General features: G+C 39.2%; 1 protein-coding gene across 1 annotated transcript; it reads right to left on the minus strand.

The window, feature by feature from the left end:
• Positions 1 to 1,915: 1,915 nt before the first annotated feature.
• LOC145995034 (RYamide receptor-like) lies at positions 1,916 to 2,722 on the minus strand. Its single transcript, XM_083131566.1, has one exon. The coding sequence runs from the start codon at positions 2,687 to 2,689 to the stop codon at positions 1,916 to 1,918; it is 774 nt and encodes a 257-aa protein (XP_082987692.1). The 5' UTR covers positions 2,690 to 2,722.
• Positions 2,723 to 18,900: the final 16,178 nt, after the last annotated feature.

The following is an 18,900-nucleotide window of genomic DNA, read 5'->3' on the forward strand; positions in this document are numbered from 1 at the left end:
TTAAAAGAAACTATTGTCAACGTGTGAAACTCGATTTCTAGAAAAAACATGATTCACTTCATGTTTTTGTTAAATTTCTTCAACCTTGTCAGTTAAGCAGAGCTGTCCAAGTGAACCATCCCAAGCAAGTGATGTAGCCGCAGTTGAAAAAGGGGCCTTTCTTAATTGTACACTTTATCCGAGAAGAGTTTTTCTGTTTTACTGTACAGTTGTCAAAGTATTTAGAGCCTTCGTCAGAATTTAACTTCTGCTCTTCCTTAGCCAAGAAACGTCAAAGAACTGCTTTAGAGACTTCGTGAAATTTCAAATGAAGAATTCAGTGAAATATTTCATACTGCTTCTGAAAAGTGTCAACAGACATACAATTCTGAAATTACGATTCGATGAATAACAAAACACAATAATAATAATTATAAAGGAGATAACTATCATTGAATCATTATAGATGGGGACACGCCATTGGCTTTGGAGGATTGGCATTCCTGGTTGGACCCCCCCAAAATTTTATTTCTGGATACTCCCCTGTACGATTTATAAAATGATAAAATGTTTTCTTTGCAACACAACGCGTTTGCATGCACTTCGCCCCCTTTTAAAAGTAGTGTGTTTTCAGTTATGTTACTAATCATTAAAGGAATGCCTCAATAATCATGCCTCACTGCATGATAAGATCGAGTACCACGCAGGGATGGAAATTTGCGGTAAATATCGTAAGACATAATATTTCAGTTTTCTTGTATTAAGCGCCATTTAATGGAATTATAAGTAATAAAATAATCCGTAATAGAGGCCTCTGGACCTCCTCTTATCTCTTATGAGGCTTCGCCGCTGTGGATATATTTAAATGTAATAAATATATAATATATATATAAATATAACAAAAATATAAGATGATATATATTATTATTATATTAAATATATAATATATATATATGGGGGAAGAGATGTTAAAAACCGGTTAGTAGATTTGAAAGCCTGCCCCCCCCACTTCAAAATAAGTTCCGACGTTCCTGATCAAACCCGGATCTCCTGCATGACTGTGAGGCGCTACGTGTGTGTGTTTATATGTGCATAATTTGTCAATTTTGTTCCCCAACCTTTCCAAAAGTACCTCAGGCCAGTGCTGTTATGGACACGACAGTATAAGACGAAAAATTAATGCTCCAGTAGAATACATTGCTACAGGCAAGAATGTCTTACATATAAATCTACGAATATTTAAAATTGAGGTACAAATGTTGTCTTATACAGTCACCGGCAGTAAAAATGGTACATTCAGATCCTTATGCACTCGCTCCTATGCATGGTGTTGTGTGTGTTGCCTATTTCTAAGGCGGTGGCAGAACTTTCCATTGAAAATTGGGTATTATAATCCACTCATTGGTTAAGCAACACACATTACACCATACACGGAAGCGATCAGGATTTAAGTAACCCAACTATTATTGCCGGAGAGTGTACCAGGGATGGAAGCTATGGACTTATGTGAGAGAGAAATGTCGTAACAGTTGGAAAACAAGTGGGAGGTAATTCGAAAGAATAAAGAACGCAATGGACATGGTTAGTTACTCGTTAGCCATAAATTTGCTTCCAGGAAGATAAACTGAATTGTTTTGAATTTTGAAAAAATGTACCTATACCTCGTATATATTCTTACCTTACATCACTTTGTTAACAATACAATTGTATGATCAACCGCGGAAAAAGTTTTCAAAGATAATGAAGATAAAGTGCGGTAGGGCAAAATATGGAGGGCCGTGTAGAGTTTTTGTTTGCTTTTAGTCCGAAACACTGTAAATCGTGCTTGAACGGGAATCGAACCCTGGACCCTTCAATTACAAGTAGACAGAGGGAAAGTGGTTATGAGATTCTCTCAAGCTTGGATAACGCTTCTTCCGCAAAGATTTCAAAACATTCACTTAAGGAACTGCGATAGTTCACTTACCTTCTTCTTGGAGCGAGCCATCCTCTGGTCACGTGAGCACTCGGCCTCTCCGGGTATCCTCTTGCCCCAGACGACTATCGCTATCCTCGTGTATGTGAAAACGAGGACGAAGAGAGGCAAAAAATACTGTAGGATCATTAAGGTTATCGTGTAGTACATCCTGTGTTCTTCGGATGCCCAGTTCTCCTGGCATATGTAGTGGCCGCACGTCTTGTACCAGTTGTCGTTGGGTATCTCTAAGGTCGACACGATGGCAGTGGGCATGGCGGTCAGGATGGCCACTGTCCACACCACACTGACGATGAGTTTGGCCTGCAGCTTGGTCATCCTTGGACGCAGAGGGTACATGATGCCGATGTACCTGTCGAAGCTGATCGCCACCAAGGTGTACGCACTGACGAAGACCGACACGGCTTGGGAAAAGCTGACGATGTGGCACAGTTCTTGCCCGAAGGGCCAGTAGCCTAAGATGAGCACTGGAACGAACGAGAAGGGGATGCAGAGACAGGTCATCAGGATGTCTCCGAAAGACAAATTGACAATGAAGAAGTTGGTGACTGTCCTCATCCTGGTGGAAGAGTACACGATGTAACATACGAGTCCGTTTCCGGTGAGCGAAGACAACATGATGGAGCAGTATAGCACGTAGACGGCGACTTTGAAGTATACGGAGATGCTGGGAGGGTCCTGGTCGCAGTCGGCGAGTCGCGTGAAGTTCGCGTCGTTCTCGCAGGATTCGTTCATCGCGCACCGCGGTTCGACTCGTAGCGAGACGGAGAAAGGACCGCCCGAAGCCGAGTTGGCGGATAGACAAGCGGGAGTCGAGGACGCGCGGGCGAAGTTCCCCCGTCGACAAGCCTCGATCTCGCGCAGGTCATGTTCCTCCCCCTCTCCCCCCGCGCTAAAAGGGAGGCCGCGATTGCTTTCCCTGTACCTTAGTGGCGGACTGGTCACGTTGGGAGATCGAGATATCTGAATGAACGATCTTTATGTACGTACAGATACAAGAATGCGTATGCAGCAAATTGTGGTTCCGGGAAAGAATGAGAAAGAGAAGAGTTGCGAGTGGGAAATAACAAAAGTGAAATGAGAGGGGGTAAGGGAGAGAATTGAAGATGATGAGTTTTTGTTTTAAGTCCATTTTATGCAGGGTTGTTAAATGTCCAAGTACCCATAAATTCTAATGGGTTCTATTCGGTTCCGTAACAGGACCGAAACCTTTTTTCTCGCACAATTTAATTTCGGTCCAAGTTGCGTATTGTTCATTTCAATACGGAACTTTGACCCTATTTCAACTGATCCGGCAAAAAATGTTCTTGGACCGTATTTAAATTCATTTAGAAAAAAAAGGTTCCTGGACCGTATTTAAATTCATTTAGAAAAAAAGGTTCTTGGACCGTATTTAAATTCATTTAGAAAAAAAAGGTTCCTGGACCGTATTTAAATTCATTTAGAAAAAAAGGTTCTTGGACCGTATTTAAATTCATTTAGAAAAAAAAGGTTCCTGGACCGTATTTAAATTCATTTAGAAAAAAAGGTTCTTGGACCGTATTTAAATTCATTTAGAAAAAAAAGGTTCCTGGATCGTATTTAAATTCATTTAGAAAAAAAGGTTCTTGGACCGTATTTAAATTCATTTAGAAAAAAAAGGTTCCTGGACCGTATTTAAATTCATTTAGAAAAAAAAGGTTCCTGGACCGAATTGAAATACTTTACAGATAGAAAGGTTCTATACGCTCCAGAACAAATTTACGCTTGCTGATTTTCTCTCCTGGACCGGAATTGAATTTATTTAAAATTCCTGGACCTTTAACAACCCTGATTATTTTTTATTTTTTTTTTGCACAGGTAAATTAATCGGGACTGGACATGAGTTTAAATTGGTGTATGTTCCTCCACCGGGTATCGAACCTGGGATCAGGGCGATACGAAGATAGTGAGGGAAGGAAAGAGAGGCAGAGTGGTAGAAACGTAGCCAGCAAGAAAGGATATGTGGATTTTTTGTACAATAAAGTTGAGATTTGTGGCTCTATTTACTTCTAAGATATCGAAGATTACACTGTTCAACAATGAAATTTTTACAGAAAGGAAAATGCCCAATCTTTATAGATTTTGGTACGCTGAATTCGAAAATGACAATAGTTTTTGTTTTTTAGCTCCCGTTTTTGAGATAAAGTAAAAAACAATCTTAGAGATTTTGGTACACTTTCGTACGTTTTCGTGCTATATGAAGTTTGTCACGGCCTTATCCTTCCACATCTAACGATCCCACCTTTACACCAACATCATATAGCGAAATGCACAAAATCACGCAAAGTGAACTCAATGATCTTGTTAGAGACTTGGACATTCCAAAACATAAAGCCGAAGTATTAGCTTCTCGTTTAATGGAGTGGAATCTTCTGGAAGATAAAGTTCGAGTATGTACTTTTCGCCAACGTCAAAAGTCACTCGAAAGGTTTTTCAACACAACAAACGAAATGACATACTGAACGGATGTTGAAGGTTTGATGCAAGAACTCAATATCTTATACAAACAGGACGATTGGAGACTTTTCATAGATGGTTCGAAAACTAGTTTGAAAGCCGTGCTATTACATGATGGCAATGTGCTTCCTTCCATCCCAGTGGCATATGCAGCCCTAGCAAAGGAAAGTTACATCATGATGAGAGGTATTTTAAACAGCATCGACTATGATAAGCATCAATGGCTCATATGTGCTGATTTAAAAGTCATCGGTATGCTTATGCGCCTACAAGGTGGGTACACTAAGTACTGCTGCTACATTTGTGAGTGGGACAGTCGTGCTAAGGATTTACATTACAAACAGAAGGACTGGCCACGACGACAAGCTTTATTGCCTGTCAAGAAAAATGTCTCATGGGAGCCACTTTAAATCCCAGTAAAGTCTTGTTACCACCACTACATGTAAAGCTAGGATTGATGAAGTCATTTGTAAAAGCAGTGAATAAGAGCAACGAACGAGCATTTGAATACTTGCGTGTAAAATTCCCTGGACTGAGTGCTGAGAAGATCAAGCAGGGAGTATTCATTGGTCCACAAATACGTAAGGTCCTTGGAGACCAGCAATTCGAGTGTATTCTCAGTCCTGATGAGCTAAACGCGTGGCAATTCTTTCGGAAAGTTACGTCATTGTTCTTGGGCAATAGGAGGGCTGAAAATTATATTGAACTTGTGAATGACCTTATATGTGCCTATGAGAAACTGAAATGCAACATGCCACTCAGAATGCACTTCATTCACTCACATATCGATCGACATTTTCCATGAAGATTGTGGGGCGTTTAGTGATGAACATGGTGAGAGGTTTCACCAAGAAATCTCTGTAATGGAACATCGATACCAAGGAAGATTCAGTGCTTCAATGTTGGTAGATTTCTGCTGAACTTTGCAGAAAGACTCTCATCTTCCCCATAAGAGGCAGGCGAAGAGAAAACGCGTGTTGTAAACAAGGTAGCTGTTAATAGTGTATCTTTAATTTAACTAAATTGACTAGCATTTCATGTACTTAGTCTAAAGCACTTTGATTTATTTTTTCACATGATTTGTGAATAGGTTACATTTTACTAGTTTGCATTGTAAAAACTAGTCTGACATAAATGATGTGATATATGGAATCAGCAGGCTTGTCATTCAAAAATTTTGAATAGAATATGAAAAATATATGTATCAGTATTTCAGTAGCAATATAAACTTCAACACCCTGTATCTTAAAAACTAGAGCCATTCGAGAAAAACAAACTCCATATTTGTGATCAGTGCATCGAATTAACCCCAAAACCACTGTAAATTGTTTGGTAAGTAAATGTGTGTTAGGCAGTGCTACGCTTGTTAGACTATGGCCCATTATAATATGTGAAGAACATAAAAGTTTCAATAACTTCCAAACCTGAGCTAATCTAGATTTTTAATTGTCATTTTCAACTTCAGCACACTCAAATCCATATAAATCAGCTATTTTGGCTTCTGTAAAAAACAAAAAGTTAAAATTTGTTGTCTAGTGTTATTTGCATATACTGATTGTGAACTTCCACCATAAAGGGACAGATAGGCATCTTCTTCGAGTTTCTTTATATGTGGTTAGGTTAGTGTTAGGTTGATGTTTCTGTTCGCTAATTTCATGTTTCCATCTTTAGTATGTTTTGGGAAATTGGTGTGTATTGATTGGTTTCGACTGTTGACTGGGAATAGGTCGATCGAGAGTGTGAATAATTCTCAACTCGCCAAATTTCGTATTTAAAACTTGAGTTGTTTCTGAGATGTCGCAGCATTAAAAATGTATTGATTACGATCTCTCTGTCTGTCTTCCCTTCCCTCTTTTCCTCACTCTTCTCACTCTATCCGTCCTCAATCTTTCCCTCCCTTGTCTCTTTCTTTCTTATTCCCCTCCCCTCCCTCTGTTTCTCGCTGCTATATTTTCTCTCTGTCTCTGTCTTTGCTTCTCTCTCTCGGTTTCCTTCTAAGCCTCCTCTATGGCGTATTGGTAACGTCGTCGCCTTGCAATCAAGGAGTCCCGGGTTCGATACTACATAGAGCCCCATACTTGTTCGGATCCTAGTCTAAACTGTAGATCCTGTAATGAACGTTAATTAGGCAAAACGGTACCTTGAACATAATTTATTGTAACTTATAATTCCATGTCACATAAACTCCACTTAATACATTAACAAAGACAGAACACAATCTATCTTCACATAGCAATATATCAACAGTCTATCTTTACATATTCTTTATCTTTTTCTCAACCACTGTCAGGTCGAGTCGCAATTAACCTGTCTATGCACAAAGTCCAGTTCAAACAATAACTATTTTTCTCCCTCCCTCCCTATCGCTCTGTCTCCTTCTCTTCCTTCCGTCTCCCTCTTTTTTTTTTACTTTCAGTTCTTTGATGACATAGAGAGACGGACGGACGGATAATTTATATCCCGCTAAAGTAGCATATGCTACATTTATAAACTAACTGTTTCTGCATGCTCTTCTTTTTTCGAACCGATATTCTAGCATTTCTGTACCGGAATCTCGCAACAATCACAAGATATAACATTTCTGAAACGCACATTTTCTGCAAACAAACGCTATTGGGAACAAAGAACCTACATATATTCACACAGATAAGTTATCACAGAGTACAACACTATAGATAAGGGGGTGAGATAATTTGCCTTTCGCTTGGCACAGAAGAAAAGTCAACCTTCAATGTCAAGAGTATGTCAACAGTGTCTCGATGTTTTATTGTACGATAGGTCGAATGTTTACATTGCGTAAAAGATTGGTGGGTTTTCGTGGCAAAATTCCAGACGTCGCCTTACCCAGAAATCTTCGAGGATTTCTTGGGAGTCGGCTGCTTCTCTTTGTCCATTAATCCATTCGTGGTGAATCTTGAGGAATCGCTTCGCCATTGTCCCATCATTCAATGCGCCATTCATCCGTAATGGCTGCCGGAAGACCCCAAAAGCCTTCAGACAATCGCCGGCAAATAAGAATGACCTTTGGTCGCCGGAGCAATTACAGAAGTTGGCGCTGACGTGCTGGAAGCAATTTTGCGAGCCCTAATTGCCTTTTAGAACAGCGTTACTTGCTGAGGAGGTACAGGTGGCGGTGCTACAGAGGGGTGAGAAGGGCACGACTTTCGTCCCACCACCATAAAGGTTCCAGCGTGTTCATGTTAATGACCTTAAAAAGTCTCAAAATGTTTGTTACTTCCTTCCTACCTTTATCGATATCTGTGACCAGGTACTAACAAGAATCCGTTTACTTGTTCCGAGGTGATTTTCCATTGTAGCATTTTGGCAGAAGTCAATGCAATTAAAATGCATAAAATGATCATGAGAGGGAAATGCATTTAGAAACCTCCAAAATATATAAACGTACAAAAATACTGAAATATGACAAAAATAGTCAAAAGATGAAAAATAAGAATTATTTCGAACTGAAAGGAAATGGCTATTGTGATGTTTACCATGGTCTTCAATATCTCGATATAAACTTCCCCCCAAATTCCAAGTGCTGCTTATGTATTTTAGAGAGATAGTTTAAAGCCTGATGGATATGTTGTTTTTAAATTCAATGCATCCCTTGCGGCATGTAAACAAAACATACAAATTCATATCTGTTTTCGTCACCGCTGGTTACGGGTTCGTCTCCAATTTTGGGCATTGGCGTTCCTGTTCCATTAATTTAATTTAATATCCATTCATGCGGCGACACGATAGATACCTACAAGCACTAGAGGTAGATAAGTAACGTAAAACAACATTCTTTTTAAAATTAAAATCTACATGATAAACAGCTTTTCAATGAAACAATTCATTTAATGGAACACAATTCATTGCAAATTTCTGTTTTTTTTGGTAAAGATATTTTGTTGTTAACACATCTCTGAAAAACTTTTCAACTTTCAACACTGATTTATCTTTACACCTTACAACTAACGAAAGTAATGTGTTAGAATGACCATTGTTTAACTAATATCACACAATTGAACTAAAATTTAGACAAAAATCGTGCATTTTGTCAGCAGTTTGCTACCTCGCGGTTTAAATAATTATATGGGTTTGGCAGATAAGTGCATCGAAACTAGGCAAATATCTTCTCTTATCTCTTTATATATATAAAAATGGATGTGTGTGTGGGGGGGGGGGGGTGTATATTTGTTTGTTTCGGCATATCTCTCGAACGCCTGGAGTAAACTTGGTACGCGTATCACTTGCAACCTGCAAATAAGTACTGTGGGGGTAAGACACCCCTATTACTCCTAGGGGTGGGAAGGAATAACATGTAAAATTAATCGAGAACCACCGATATTAATTTCCGCACAGACATCCGTGACTCTATGCAATCCGCAGAACGATTGTGTCTCTCGGGTTGTCTAACATTCAGGCTGTATTGTGAATGGTATCCATAGTTTTCGTGAGATTCCCAATGCGGTTCAACTCCAAGTTCATCATCACCTGTCGGCATGAGGGTTGAGAGGGGGTGAAAAATAAAATGCTACAAATGACCTATATTAGTGTCGAATCCATAGTTTTCGGAGTCGCTAAGCTAATTGGTGACATTCACGATCACCTTTAAAATTAGTTACATTTTACATTATAGTTAGAATTCAATATTTCCCTGTCTAATACAAGATTGGGATAAATAAATACCCGGGCAACGTCGGGTAATCAGCTAGTAGCTAATAAAATCTAGATCTTTGTTGCACTCTCAGTGAATGGAAGCCACATATTCGCAGATTTTTAGTCGCAGCATTGATTTAAATGTCCCTTTACTTTGCTTCGGAATCCGCTACTTATCAAATCAAGTAGGCCATAACATTGGCCGAGTGAGCGCCAGAAAGCACCATGCTTCAATCGGAAATCGAACCCACGATATCTCTCTCCGAATGGCGAGAACGTGAGGCGCCGTTCTGCCAAGTGTCGTTTGATGTCCACATTTCCATGTCATCGATTGGCTTAAACGCTGGGTGGGAATACGTTTGAACCGACCGGGAAATGTTTAATGGCGGGACGCAGGGCTCGTAACTCCGAAGAAGTCCAAAGTATCGTGCGATCTAGAAAATACTTTCCTTGGAAATATCTTGAAGATTTGAATGCCAAGCCAGAATGAATATTTCAAATTATAGGGCCTACAGTTCTTTACTGGGTGGAAATTGAATGCTCTTTACCTTGGAGCAAGGTGAATTGGTTTAAATCAGGTGATTTTTAAAACATCTCGTAATCATTTAATGGTGTTTCTTAGGAAACAAAATATATGTGGTAAAGCTCATACAAAAGAAAATGTAATATGTAAACTGTAAACGCACTTAAATTTATCTTGATTCAAAATTCAATAATTTTTATAGGCAAAAATAGCAAACATTTTGTGTGGAAATAATATACAAAATACCAATCATGCTAAACCGTAAATAGTGTCATTATCATTAAACTGTAAATAAACTTGGCAGCTGATATTTTGCAAACTACCATTAAAAAAACTTCCAAAATTCAGCTACGAAGACTATATAAAAATATTTTAAATTACAATTATATACGAATGCTTTATTTTCAATGGAATAAAACTTATGAAATTATTTTAATTTCATCAACACACTCAACAAACATTTCCATACTAGGTTTATATATATACAGTATCAGAAACAGAAAAATATGTATTTACATATGTTTTTATTTCCTTTGAGCAAACTGTTCAAATATTTTACGGGGCCGCTTACCAGAAGCATTTCTATATAAAACATATTTCTATATTTATGGTGCCAAAAACCATACAAGCAATATTAAGCGTGTTTTTTAAATAAAAAAATCGATTTAAATAAAAAAAGTCATCAAAAATGATTTTTTAAATAAACATCATGATTTTTTTCTACCCTACCTTGGAGTCATTCCTTGAGTATGGAGAAGTAAGGCACATACGCCTTAAAAAGAATACAGCAAATGATTTCGCGTTATTGTTTACTTAGACGATGTACTGTACCATCTTAGCAATTAAGGATGATACAGAGATAACACAAATCCCTGTCTTGTATTGGTCCTTTAAAATTCAATACAAGACCTAGACAGGCTTCTAAGCGCCGAGAACGAGTCAGACCCTTGAAGAATCGGTACGAGACCGAGACTTGGTTTCCGAGATTCTGGATCTCGTTCGAGACTTGGGTAGTGATATTGAAAACGGTTAACTAAACTAAATTTATTTTACGTTTACAATTTCTTCGTCTTAGAGTTTCTGTGCACCAAATTATGAAACTTAACAGTCTTGATTAATCATAACTAACCTTAGAATACCTTCCCACATTTGTAGCTTAAGTTAACAATTTTGTGTCACGGGTGGGAGAGATGAAACCCTGCCTCTTTAATAAGGAATTTATTTTAATTTCTAGGAATTTTCAAATGATGAAAAATAAATTAAGACAAAGGGAGATGGTAATTGGCCTTTGAATATTCTAGTGGAGTTAAAGGAGAAATGTAACAGTTGTTTTTTGGTGTCACGGGTGAGACACATTAGTAAACAAAGTAAATAAAGAAGTTAAAATAAACTATCATTATGTAAAATTAAAATGCCTTCTACTTTCTATCTTAATTATGTATAATACTTGATTTATCGAAATGACAAATTTAGATTGTTCACTTACAAGAGAGAATATAGTTACAGTATTTCATTTAATTTTAAAAATTGAGATTCAGGGGCACTGACATGGAATGCCTCAGAGGGCAACATCTGTTTCGCATCAGTAGAAGTCCATTTCTTAAATCAACACACACAGTAGAATAAATGAATAATGAAAATAGCGATGGGCAAATTTCCTAATATTATCTTTGCGTTGGCTGTACGGCAGTACCGAATTTCGATTCTTCAAATTGCGCAAACTTGATTAGTTGTTGAGTGTTGTGGAGCTTTTTATTCCAGGCGCGGTCGTCTGGAATCAGTTCGCAGTGCATCGAACCTTCAGAATTACACCAGATATACAGCAGGAGATCAGTGCTACAACCTTCCACTTTGAATCAGTGTTGAAGGTCCATGAACCAATAAATTCTAATGGGTTCTATTGGGTTCCGCTGCAGGACCGGACCCCTTTTTCTCTCATATTTTTAATTCGGTACAAGTTGCGTTTGTTTCATTGTAAAAAGGTTCCTGGACCGTATTTAAATTGATCCGGAAAAAAGGTTCCTGGACCGAATTGAAATACTTTAGAGATGAAAAGGTTCTTTACGGTCCAGAAGTCATTTACACTTGCTGATTTTCTCTCCTGGACCGGAATTAAATTTATTTAAAATTTCTGGAGCTTTAATAACCCTGCTGTAAATCACCAAATCTACAACGTGACCGGCCTGCGACTACTGGTTCTGTGCAAGAATACTGGCTTCGAGTTAAACTCCATTTTTTGTTTCCAGTTACAGTCCATTGCCGGAATCAGCCGTTGTGTGGGATTCTTTAAAAGTTGATTGCTCTGGAAGGCGAGTTGAAGCGGGTGTCCAACAATGGTCTGGTGTGAAGTCTAGAGCGCGGTATACAATCTGCGAATACTGGTGGCAGATTGGAGCAGAGTTTGATTGTCAGTGATGAAGACCTTCCAATTTGTCCTCCATCATGGTGTCGCTATTCTGGAAGAGTCTAAGCAGATTCGATTTACTTACAACTCCAGGACCTTCAATGTCAAATTTTCTCCGCTGACAGCCTTGCACATTCACATGCTCTTGCTTCATCGAAACCGTTACAATAAGATAGAAAGAGAATGTTGTAAGTGTCCGAGAACGTTCGAATCACCCATACTTTATATATATACCAGGTGGTTATAATTAAAGTGACGGTGTTCAGAGTGGTACAACACGGGCTGTAATGAGAGTAGCAGTCTGAAACTTCGTAGATATGCTAATGAAGCAATGCGCTCGCGAATTATGCAAAAAAAGAAAAAAAAATAGTTCCAATTCTCGCCACCAGGGTAAAAAATGGGCAAAAAAGCAGTCAAAACTTGGTATAGTTACAAGAAAAACACTATAAATCGCAGAAAACAATACTCTTTGTAATAAAATATCCCTACAATTTCACTATTCGAATTACATGAACATTACTAAAGGAAAAAAGTAACAAGCGTCACCAACCACAACCAGGGAGCTCACACAATGGTTAGGCAATGTCACCGACTTTGACGTCAGAGTTACGGAAAATTCCACGTTTTGACTGCTTACAGCGCCATTTTTTACCCTGGTGGCGAGAATTGGAACTATTTTTTATTTTTGCATAATTCGCGAGCGCGTTGCTTCATTAGCATATCTACGAAGTTTCAGACTGCTACTCTCATTACAGCCCGTGCTGTACCACTCTGAACACCGTCACTTTAATTATAACCACCTGGTACATATTATTGTAATACATCTACTCACAAATTTTGCTGCACCACTGCACTGGCAAACACAGTTTTTGGCACATGAAACATATATTTGGTCTCTAATGTAAAATGTTACGCTTAATTCAAATATACACTCAGAATTTTTCTATCACCCACAGTTTTTGTACAATGAAATTTTTTAAGTATTGCTTGTTCGGAATTTTAGGTATTTTTTCTGTGATAAGTAATGTATGTAAAACAGTTTTTAAATGATTTCGAACAGAATTTTGGCACAATCAATTTAACCTGTACGAATGCACAATGACACACGCAGGGTTTTATTTCGGGGGAGGACTGAATTTCATTGAAAAGGGGGGGGGCAAACCTCGTAGATGATGCGACTTCAGTGGTAATGGAATGGTGTGGCTTGAACCACAAGATCATTCATCGGACTGTTATTTCTGTATTACAATGATAAAAGGAATAACTAGTAAATCCAAATATATGTACAGTGAAGTACCCAAATTTGACATCTGCCAAGAGGCCAGTACTTGTACCACACCCTGTAACGACCCTGCGTGGTCGCCACTTTATTATAATAGATTCTGCATGGTCGCTATTTTCTTTTTGAATTAACATTTCAGTTGAAAGTTGGGACGGTCCTGTGGATCCGCACAATATAACTTGTTCTATAAACGTTAATAATTGTATTTTACATTGAAATAAGACTTGAAGCTTTCCTGGCGACGAATGATGAACAGATTCTCTTCTCTCGGGCTATCGACCAGGTGAGTTGTGGAAATGATTCCAAGCTTTCGAGAGCTTCCAAGCTTTACATTGTTAAACCCTTTGTTAGTAATACAGAGTTCTGCGAGACCCGTTATTAATTGTATTGTCTAAATGCACACAGTTTTAGTTTATGTTAACACGTGCATCTATATTCCTTTTCCGGAATGTCTGAAGTAGCGACGCGCAGAGGCGAAAGCTTGTGGGCGGGACCAGACGAGGTTGGGAAGGGTGCAGAATGCCAGGGGCGTGCCGTGACCTTTCGTGATAGGCAAGCGATGGGTTAATTTTTCCTTTCGGTTAATTATAACAATTTCAAATATAATATAGACCAACACACATCCCTACTTACAATAATGTGCATAATGGTGAAGTATCGGGCTTGAGTGTATGAAGTGCATACATACCGTAAAATCAAATCTTCTCTGCACGGTTTATAAAGAAGAAAAACAGCCTCTCGATATCAACTTGTAAATTTCAACCATGAAGAAAATAATGATTTACTTGATATTTGAGGGCAACTGTAAATTAAATTACGTTCTTTTACCCTGAAAATAATAAACATCCTATTAGCATAAAGTTTCGATCTCAAATAAACGGACGGGTTTCGGTTTCTTACTTATTTCTTATAAATAGCATACGACTGGTGATCACTGGCTAACTTCATAATGTAACTTGTTGATTACTATAGAGTTTCAAACATGAAAATCGTACCGCGTTAGGTGGTGCTACGGATGCACAGAAAATTCTGGAAGTTAGCAACACTTGTGGCCAGTGTGGACGAATTCTTTCCAACACCCTTGCCAAAGACAGATGCGGTCTTGGTGTTGCTTGCCCTCGGCCTTTTTCTTCGTAAACGGGGATGGACAGTGTCCATGCAAGAACTGCATAAGTCACTCGAAAAGCGGGGAGAAAGGCGAGCAGTTCTCTTATTCTAACGCGGTCAATCGTGCCGCATCGCCCAGCGTCGTCAGGGGTGTAGCCGGTTTATGTTTCAAGCCAAAAGAACAGAAAATAGAAAAAATGAAAAATTCTGCAATGTAAATATCTTATAGTAAATAAATTCTATTCTAATGTGTATAAAGGCATTGAAAAACACGAACTTAATATATCAAAAGTGTTTTAATAAACAACGCAAGCGGCGCTTGCCCCGCCTTTCCTTACCGCACGCTTCTGCAGAATGCAGAATTCCCCTAGTAGGCTTGCGAGCTGTCACGTTTACTACAGAACTACTGTTCCAGTCGAGTCGCCCCCTCCCGCGCTTCCCCTCCCCTCCGCGAGGCACACATCCGCAACATGCTCCCAGGACGCGTTCGCCTTCTCTTACTCCAGACATTCCGGAAAAGGAAATAGTGATTTTTCCACTAGTGATTTCTCGATATCAAACCATGATAATTCTCAGTACGGAGTTTGCAATATGTAATCAAAAAGTGAGTTGGCAAAGTGTACTGTTAGTTAGGATTTTCACCGCCCATGCGCCACCGCGAGTATAAAGCCAGCCCAGCGAGGCCCGGAGCTCAGTTGGAACTTTCCAGCCTGATCATTACCAGTGCGTAGGTGGAGATCGGTTGGTTCATTGAACTCTCCAGCCTAAGTATTGCCTATTTTTGTGGGAGCAGGAAAAGGTTTATTATCCATATCCGGAGCTCAGTTGGCTCCCTGATGTCAACGGGCAAACATCCAGGGTAAACCGGCCTCCCAGCCTGAATACTAGAAGCCTTTCCAGAAGAAAGAAGAAGAAGAGCCTAGCAGGAACCTACCTACCTGGTCCAATCGCTTCGACTGATAGGTACTCAGGTTCTATCTGCCCGGCTTGACTGGGACTACCAGGACCTTTCTTTCCTAACCCGCCGACCCTGCATAGGAGACACCGGTTGGCTTGCCACTTCCCCGCTGACGCCGGGGGAGTCGCGGCATCCCTTGATCCTACCACCCAAGCGTCCCGTTCGTCGGGGGTGCCGATTGGCTACGGCCATTTCCCAGCTGAGGTTTGGGGTACAGCGTGCTTCCTACTATCTTTTACAGGGAAGCCCGTGATGTCATCGGCGACCCTTAGACCAAATTGGGTCCCTATACTCCCCCTGCCGCCTCACTGCGAGGAATAAATTGGATGTTCCCTGTCCCCCTTTTCTCTACGAGAATAGAAGTAGTGCAGGTAAATGCATGTGTGTGTGGTGCAGGTAAAAAGCACGTGTGTTGTACCAAAGAGTCACAGGTAAAAGACACATGTGTAAGTGTGCTAACAGACATTGATATATTGCGTTTATAATAAAAACATAAATTAAACTGGTATAACCTTTTCTTATCTCAGCAAGCCCTGATAATATTTTGGAGTCTGTGTTCACCAACTGTATTTAAAAAGTTAGCACTTATGGGAAGCCATATGCCGTTCTAATAATTGAAGTGTTTAGAGTGTGGTAATTGTGTGTAGGGGGTACGAACGTTGCAACCTCCTGGATATCTAACTGTAGAGATGAATTGGAACATGAGGCAGCTACCGAAGTTCAAAATTAGGAGCAAGATCATTCTACTTTTGAAGCCTCTTCTTGTGAATCTCATCAGTTAACACAAAGCGAATTCTACAACTTTGTTCAGTATTTGAAATTGGGAAAGAAAACAGGCCGAACTTTTCAATTTAAAAGTAATTGTGTTGTTAAAGGGTTTGCAGCTCGGCTATACTAAATTTTGCTGCTTCTTGTGCGAATGGGACAGCAGGAACAAGAAATCATTACATCAAAAATGACCAAAGCGTGAATCACATACGCCTGGACAGAAAAATGTTGCAGATCCCTTACTAGTCAACTCATGTGTGATTTTTTCCCTCCATTTCATATCAAGTTAGGGAGGGCTTTTGAAAACCTTTGTTAAGACGATGAACAACAATTGCGTTGCTTTCATTATTTGAAGGAAAAATTTCCTTGTGTAAGTACACTAGAATAAGGGAAGGGATTTTTTGTGACCCGAATTAGAACTTTGATAACGAATAAAAAAATTGGTCTGTTAGGCGAAGTTGAAAGATCAGCGTGGAGTTAATTTAAAAGCTTTGTGTATAATCGTATTATGATATCATAAAGCTTGGAAATATCATGAGACTGTGGGTGAACTGTTACAGTCATGCGTGGTGTGTAATACAGTATGTCCCTCAAAGTATATTCTTGGAATCTCACCTGAATTTCTTCCCTGACAACCTTGGTGCCGTTTGTGACAAACATTGGGAGCGTTTCCACCAAGACATCTCTGTCATGGAAAAGAGGTACCAAGGACAGTGGAGTACAAGAATGCTTTGTCATTACTGTTGGATGCTGAAGAGAGATGTTCCAGATGCACAATACAGAAGGAAATCAACAACGCTCACATTTTAGATAAGTTGAATAGCGCCATGTATGTAGCCTATGTATATGCACAAAAATGTTTTACACTTAACCTGGGCATTACAAAAAAAAAACTGTGGGTGATGTAGAAAAACTACTTACATATTTGAATTCAGCGTGAAAAGTTCTATTATCAGCTATTTTTCCTCGTGTGCCAAAAAAAAAAGTTCAAATTTGTTCCCCAGTGTAATCTTCACTTTAAAGGCAAGAGGTCATGGAAAAGTTGAAACGTTTTGTAAAAAGTTTCACAATACTGGAATAATCAGGTAAATTTGTTTTTATTATGGCTGGTAGAATTGGAAATTGAAACCATATTCATATTTCCATCCGACTGGTTTATTTTGGAAGTGTCCCGGCTTCGAATCCCGCTCGGGCTTGGTTGTTTGTGAATGTCCATTCGTCAGTTTCATCACTCATCCCCATCTTCGCAAATTAGCCAAGAGGCACAAAACGCGAAGTAAAATAAACTAAATCAATCAATCAATAGTTTATTTTGGGGAGAGGGGAAATATATTTTATGATGCGTCATTTTCATTTAGCAATGTTAAATATTGAATCTTTTGATTAATATACATAAATCTTTATGTATGTTAAATTATTGTAGGTTGGACCAGAAAATTAATTAAAATTACATGGAAAATGTGGAAACGTTAAATTTGGTTTGACTTTTATGACTGCAAACATTGATTTTCAAATATTCCTCGTACAGGTTAAAGTAAAGATGGACGCCGGAAAAGTTTCGTTCGTAAAAGCAGCAAGATCCTTCTAGGTGCACTTTGGAGGCAAGAAGTTTGTCCTTTTCTTTTACGTGCATAGAACTTTACGCCATTGTCCTTCCTGAGTAACTTCCGAGCCAGAAATACCGAACAAGTTCCGTCACAAAGCTAAAGTTGAGAGAGCGAGAGAGAGATGACCGTTTTTATTGCAGTGGGAACTTGTTTTGTGGCATCGTTACCCTTCTGGGGACTTTCGCCTTCCATCTCGCGCTAACTCCTCCCGGCTCAAAACGCAGGTTCGTCTCTTTAAGCTTCATTGCTCTGCCCAAGGATTCGGCTCAGTCTCCTTCCAGGATAGCTAATCCTGTGTGCAGAGATGCAATGCTGGGCTGCATACCCCCGCCAGGATTGTTTGGACTTTTGTCATAACTCTTACTTAAGATGTTTTATCTCTGTGCTCTGTGTATGTCCATCTGTCTGTAACAGCTATATAACCATAGACTCCGTGGCGCGACAGTTCTTTGTTGTTTAAGGCCCGAGAGAATTACGATGGCTCGCCAAAAGAGGAAACAGCGGACCTTTTTGTAAAGTCAAGTACGCCTATTCAAGAAGAACATTGTCATCTCATTCAAGCAAATTGTTTATTAACACATTTAAACTGCTTGTGAATATAAACCATGTAGTCTACAAAGAGAAACTGAATCACGTTAAAGAGACAGTAATGAAAGACAAAAACTGTAAAAATTGTGATTTGTAAAGCTTATTTCTATTTTACAGTTATTTATTATCACTTCTCTTTTACCTCTTCAGCTAACCCCAACAACAAGAACGAATGATAAACGCATGAAGTAGACGATGAACAAGCACAACACCACTCGGTTCGCTATACACTTTATCCACACACACGTGTGTGCGTTGGGTTAATCGACGATGTAGCTACGGTTTAAATTTGCGATACGGATTGCTGACACGTGTCCACTCATCAGGAATCGAATCGGGAACACTTGATTACAATGCGATAGCTTTAACGACTAAGCTGTTGGGGGTGGCGTATGTTGTAGCATACATAAACTTCCATAACTGCAGTTTTCCTGGATATATAGTGGTTTAGACTATCGAATTATATTTAAAATGGCCGAGTTTAACTTCTTAACAATGAGAAGGAAGACAGAGAAAATATCAACCGGTGGAAGGAACGCATCCTGCATTAAGTTAACCTTGGTAATGTAGAAGTGAAAAAG

The sequence above is a fragment of the Lepisma saccharinum genome, chromosome 11, assembly GCF_977018435.1.
Source record: "Lepisma saccharinum chromosome 11, izLepSacc3.1, whole genome shotgun sequence".
NCBI lineage: Eukaryota > Metazoa > Arthropoda > Insecta > Zygentoma > Lepismatidae > Lepisma > Lepisma saccharinum.

What these genes read in the sequence shown, in the direction of transcription:
- LOC145995034 (XM_083131566.1), bottom strand. Translation starts at nt 2,689, where the DNA reads ATGAACGAATCCTGCGAGAACGACGCGAACTTCACGCGACTCGCCGAC.